The sequence below is a fragment of the Teleopsis dalmanni genome, chromosome 1 (assembly GCF_002237135.1).
Source record: "Teleopsis dalmanni isolate 2A chromosome 1, ASM223713v2, whole genome shotgun sequence".
Lineage (NCBI taxonomy): Eukaryota > Metazoa > Arthropoda > Insecta > Diptera > Diopsidae > Teleopsis > Teleopsis dalmanni.
In genome coordinates this window covers 37637718-37644397 of record NC_051846.1, presented here as the reverse complement: position 1 = coordinate 37644397, position 6680 = coordinate 37637718, and the positions used below count along the sequence as shown (strand labels likewise).

General features: G+C 40.9%; 1 protein-coding gene across 1 annotated transcript in view; it reads left to right on the top strand.

The window, feature by feature from the left end:
- Positions 1-1405: 1405 nt before the first annotated feature.
- Positions 1406-6680, top strand: part of LOC119679724 — a 7551-nt gene continuing 2276 nt past the window's right edge. The window contains exons 1-3 of the mRNA XM_038092226.1: positions 1406-1745; positions 1840-3102; positions 3178-6503. Coding sequence (XP_037948154.1) covers positions 1406-1745; positions 1840-3102; positions 3178-6503 — 4929 coding nt within the window. The remainder of the gene's footprint in view (positions 1746-1839; positions 3103-3177; positions 6504-6680) is intronic.

The following is a 6680-nucleotide window of genomic DNA, read 5'->3' as shown; positions in this document are numbered from 1 at the left end:
TCGAACGTATATTATTGTGCAATTGGTGGTTCTCGGTTTAGGTCCGCTAACCTCAAACCAGAACCTCGTGTCCGCATCAAGATCGCGCTCGACATTACAACAACAAGATACCTTTACTTGTTGATTGTACCTACTTTCGCTTTTATTGTTTTTGGTTAATTTGTAACCATTAAAGTGCGCGTGTGAATATTTCTTCTAACCAGTTATATAGCTAACGCGTGCTAACTATTATAATATATCGTACGTCTATATATACTACATATGTACTATCGTACGTATATACTATTGTCCAATTGGTGGTTCTCGGTTTAGGTACGCTAACCTCAAAACAGAACCTCGTGTCCGCATCAAGATCGCGCTCGACAGTTAAATTCACAACAACAAGATATCTTTACTTGTTGATTGTACATACTTTCGCTTTTATTGTTTTTGGTTAATTTGTAACCATTAAAGTGCGCGTGTGAATATTTCTTCTAACCAGTTATATAGCTAACGCGTGCTAACTATCATAATATATCATACATCTATATATATACTACCTATGTACTATCGTACGTATATACTCTTGTGCAATTGGTGGTTCTCGGTTTAGGTCCTCTAACCTCAAATCAGAACCTCGTGTCCGCATCAAGGTCGTGCTCGACATTTAAAATAACAACAACAAGATACCTTTACTTGTTGATTGTATATACTTTCGCTTTTATTGTTTTTGGTTAATTTGTAACCATTAATGTGCGCGTGTGAATACTTTTTCTAACCAGCTATATAGCTAACGTGTGCTAACCATTATAATATATCGTACATCTATATATATATTACATATGTACTATCGTACGTATATACTCTTGTGCAATTGGTGGTTCTCGGTTTAGGTCCGCTAACCTCAAATCAGAACCTCGTGTCCGCATCAAGGTCGTGCTCGACAGTTAAAATAACAACAACAAGCTATCTTTACTTGTTGATTGTACATACTTTCGCTTTTATTGTATTTGGTTAATTTGTAACCATAATGTGCTCGTGTGAGTATTGCTCCTAAACGGTTATATATCTAAAGTGTGCTAACTTTAATAATATCGTACATCTGTACATATATACTATATACTATCGTACGTGTGTACTATTGTGCATTCTATGGTTCTCGGCTTAGGTTCTGCTAAGCGCCAAATAGAACCTCGTGTCCGCATCAAGGTCACGCTGAACAATTACAACAACAACAACAAGTTAACTTACTTGTTGATTACTGGTTAATATTTGCTTCCAATCAGTAAGTGGGCGGATTCGTCAACGTCGCGTCTGACAACAACCACCGTAAGAGCAGTTCAATTTCGGAAAGTTCGCTGCTGCTATTGTGACTTTTCGACTTCGTCAAATCCCTTGCTGTTCTCAAGTATCTACAATTGTTTCAATGGCAACGGCAGAGCCAACCACTACGGCAGAACTGTCAGAACTAAAACAACAGCGAGCCTCGACGAAAGCGAGCATTTCAAGGATCAAGACGTTCGTCAAAGGAAAGAGTAATTCGCTCTCACAACCAGAACTGAAATGTCGACTAGGTATTTTAGAATCATATTTTAAACAAATCTTAGCTTTTCAGACGTTGATCGAGAAATTAGATGCAACTGACTCAGCTAGAGATGAATTAGAAGACCTATACGTTTCCACCAAAATATTAATCATGTCTCAACTGCAGGAAGAGGCCCACAATGCATCAGTGCTAGACGTAACAGCAATGATGCCCACCTCAAGTAAAAAATTACCACTGTTAAAATTACCTACATTCAGTGGTAAGTACTCGGATTATAACAATTTTATTAATTCGTTTCTCCAAATCATACATAGATCGCGAAATATACCTCACAAATATTGAAAAATTTAATCACTTGCTGAACTGCCTTACTGGTCAAGCTCTAGAGACAGTACAGGCATTTCCTATTTCGAATGAAAACTATCCAAAGGCTCTGGATAGGCTTAAATCGCGCTATGACAATAATAGCCTAATCTTCGCCGAAAATATCGCGACACTATTTGATCTACCAGCAGTATCGGGTCAGTCAAGCCAACAACTCCGTAGTCTGGTAAACAATGCATCCGCTTTGTATGGTTCACTCTGTTCGCTAGGTACAGAGAAACAAATATGTGAGGCTCTACTTATCTCGTTAATCATGCAAAAAACGGACGCAATTACACGTAGGAAATGGAATGAATCGCGTAACTTTGACACATTACCCAGTTGGGAAGATTGCTCAAAATTGTTGGATAGACATTGCCAGTTTCTCGAATCACTTGACAGTGGAAACGGCAATCAGTCATCATCACAACGTAAACCTAATAGTCTTAACTCCAAGACTAACAGACGCTCAAAACAATACGCATTTGTTGCATCTACATCTAGCAATTCTTGCTCATTTTGTTCTAGCAATGAACACCTAATACAGAATTGTCATCGTTTTAAGGCACTGGAGGTGGTTCAAAGGTTTGAAAAGGTGAAGAGCCTAAAACTCTGCATAAACTGCTTATCGCCACGCCATCATGTGGTTAATTGTACATCAACGTTTAAATGTAAGGTTTGCGCAAAGCCACATCACACTCTCTTGCATCATTCGCAATTGCCAACGAATATTAAGAGCGCGGGATCATCACGACGCACAGAACACGCTGCTATGCCCAACGACAACGTTGCCAGCCATTCCCATCTTAATATGTCATCGGCCGAGCAAATAATTCTTGCCACGGCATTGGTTTTAGTGAAGGATTCATCGGGAAGTTATCAAGTGGGTAGAGCCTTACTTGATTCATGCTCTCAGGTCAACTTCATAACGGAGGAGTTTTCAAAGAAGCTTAGTTTAGCAAAACATAAACATCGGTTGCATGTTTCCAGTATTGGTAGTTCGTTGACCAACATTAAGTATCAGACGCTCACATCAATCAAATCTCGTCATTCAAATTTTGAACTTGCTTTAAACTTTGGTATTACGAATCACATCGCATATCAACCAAGTTCTGAAATCGATATATCGTCGTGGAAGGTTCCACCAAATACACCTCTCGCCGATGAGCAATTCTTTAAATCCAAGCGCGTTGATCTTTTGCTTGGAGCTGAAAGTTTCTTTGATATTTTGTCTGTCGGTCAAATCAAACTAGGTGAAAATCTTCCAGTACTTCAAAAAACACTATTAGGATGGATTGTATCTGGCAAGTACAAGGGTCAGCCATTTGCATCACCAGCAGCAAAATGCCTATTATCAGTTGAAGATACAGTCTCCGATCAATTAGAAATGATGTGGAAGATAGAGGAAGTGCAATCGGCTTCAAAATCATGGTCACCAGCACATGTTGCGTGTGAGTCATTATATCGTGAAACGGTTCACCAAAATGCGATGGGAAGAATTGTCGTTCGGTTACCATTCAAAGATTCACCAGATTGTCTTGGTTTGACACACAATATCGCCTTGCGCCGTTTTTATTCTGTAGAACGGCGATTGTCATCTAATCGTGCACTGAAGCAAGACTATCAAGAATTCATGAAACAATATCGAGAGCTCGGACACATGACGCGTGTTGAGACTCCGAAACCCAACGAACCTCATTATTATATCCCTCATCATTGTGTTTTAAAACCGTCGAGCACTTCGACCAAGCTGAGGGTGGTTTTTGATGCGTCATGTCCAACAACTTCGCAACGTTCATTAAATGATATTCTACTGGTCGGCCCGACAATTCAGTCGGAGTTATATTTGTTGCTACTTCAATTTCGTTTGCACCGATATGCCTTGACGGCTGACATTGTTAAGATGTACCGACAGATACTGATAGATGAACCAGATCGAAAATTCCAATATATTTTTTGGCGAGATACGGAGTCCGATCCTGTTAGTACTTACGAGTTGAATACAGTCACTTATGGTACTGCATCAGCACCTTTCCTAGCAACCAGGAGTTTGCAGTATTTGGCGGACAAATTTGAAACACAATACCCAATAGGCGCTGCACTCATTAACTCATCGTTCTTTGTCGACGACTTCTTAGGTGGAGCAGATTCCATTGATCAACTCACCAATATCAGACATCAGTTAACGGCCATTCTACAGAAGGGTTGCTTCGATCTTGACAAATGGCATTCAAACCATCATGACTTCATCAGCGATACTACAACAAAGAGTTTGAATCTTGATACAGATACAGTCACCAGCGCTCTAGGCATCAAGTGGCACCAAATGCAAGATGTTTTCCTATTTTCGTTTAATGCACAACCAGGTCATATTGTAACAAAACGCACCATCTTATCCCTTGCGTCTTCATTATTCGACCCGCTTGGATTACTAGCACCGATCATACTCGTAGCCAAAATTATGATGCAAGAATTGTGGCTTTTGCGTGTGGATTGGGACGAGTCAGTCCCTCAAAATCTTCACTCAGCTTGGAAAACATTTATTCAAGATCTTACAACGCTTTCATCGGTTAAGGTGCCGAGGTACTGCCTATCCATAAACTATCAACAGGTTGATGTACACGGTTTCTGTGACGCTTCAATACGCGCATATGGTTGCTGTATATTTCTCCGATCACAAATCACATCAGGTAAGGTGACGGTCAGGCTATTCACTGCAAAATCCCGTGTGGCACCTATAAAGCGGAAGTCGCTACCTAAACTAGAACTCTGTGGTGCCTTACTTCTTGCCAAACTGTATCAGAAGGTCCAACCAATATTTGCGCAATTTAAGGGTGAAACGTTTTTTTGGACTGATTCACAGATTGTATTACATTGGTTGAAGCAGCACTCATCAACCCTGTCTGCATTCGTTGGCAATCGAGTAGCGGAAATTCAAGATATTACCGCAAATGGGCAATGGAGACACGTTCCTACCCAATCCAACCCGGCAGATGTTGTGTCGCGCGGCTGTAACATCCGCCAATTATCAGAGTCTTGTTGGTTTACGGGGCCGGAATTTTTGTTACTCGCTGATAAATACTGGCCGCATTTGAAATGTCACAACCTGGATATGGAAGAAGTCAATAAAGAGACGCGAAAGGTTGTATTCGTTAACACAAATGAAGACAACTACGTATTACAGGTATTGTCAAGACATAGTTCATACACTAAGATGCTACGAGTAATAGCGCAGGTACAGCGTTTTTATCATGTAACCAAGAATAAATTGAAGAATGGAGAATGTACCCTCCAACCTATTCAGCTACAAAAGGCATTGCACTGTATTATTTGGGTCATCCAACAGCAATTCTTCGAAATTGATATACAACGCCTACAACGAGGGAACCCAGCCGAAGGTACATTAAAGCATCTAAATCCCTTCCTGGACAATGTATTCGGTTATCAATTACTAAAGGTGGGAGGTCGCCTCGAGCTGAGTGACATCTCAGTAGGCCAACGTCACCCTATTTTGTTGCCGAAGGGCTGTTATTTTGTGGAACTTTATGTTCGGCATATACACTTGTGCAACTATCATGCAGGCGCACAAGCACTAATTGCCCTTACTCGACTAAACTTCTGGATAATTAATATTCGAGAAATTGCACGCCGAGTCGTGCACTCGTGTATTCACTGCGTGCGTTATAAACCCAAACTACTTAATCAAATGATGGGTAATCTCCCAATCGAACGCCTCACTCCAAGCCGTCCATTCGCGCGTACTGCGGTAGATTTTTGCGGTCCGATATTAACGTATCTCCGAATTCGGGGACGGGTTCCATATAAGACCTATATAGCCGTGTTCGTTTGTCTGTCTACAAAGGCAGCTCATCTAGAAGCCGTGTCAGACTTATCTACGGAGGCATTTATTGCAGCACTGAAAAGGTTAATCGGTAGACGAGGGTTACCATCAGACATCTATTGCGACAACGCCACGAACTTCGTTGGGGCTAACAACAAACTAGCAGAGTTAAAAAGAATGTTTTTCGAGAAGTCTAATCAAGTGATGCTGCAGACCTTTTGCAGCAACCAATTCATAAATTTCAATTTTATACCGCCCCGAGCACCTCACTTTGGAGGTCTATGGGAAGCGGCTGTAAAAAGCGCGAAAGGCCATCTGTATCGAACACTATCAAATACTCGATTCACCTTTGAGGAGCTTGGAACAGCACTGATTGAAATCGAAGCTATCTTAAATTCGCGACCAATCACACCTCATTCTTGTGACCCGAGCGATTATGAAGCGCTAACGCCAGCACATTTTCTTATCGGTGGGCCGCTCAAAACTTTATCTGAACCAAGTCCTCAGTATGAAGCTGCTTCATTAATTGATAAATGGTCTCGTATAACCGCAGTCAAACATCACTTCTGGCGCAGATGGTCTAGAGACTATCTGAATGAGCTGCAGATACGCACCAAATGGACAGAAGAACAATCTAACATCACCGAGGGGGCTCTGGTTTTAATCCATGAAGACAATATGCCTCCACAACGCTGGTTGATGGGCCGAATCGTGCATTGCATCAGGGGTCCAGATAATTTGGTTCGTGTTGTTGATGTGCAAACCCCAAAAGGAGTAATACGGCGTCCAATCCACAAACTCGCACTATTACCAATTGAAAATCCTTTCAAGGGGGGCGGGATGTTAGAGCGGTTAAAGTCAAATTGTTAATATTGTAGGATTCTGTAGAATTATTATAATTGATGTGTTATATGATTTATATATTATATTTTATTATATTTTAATTTATTT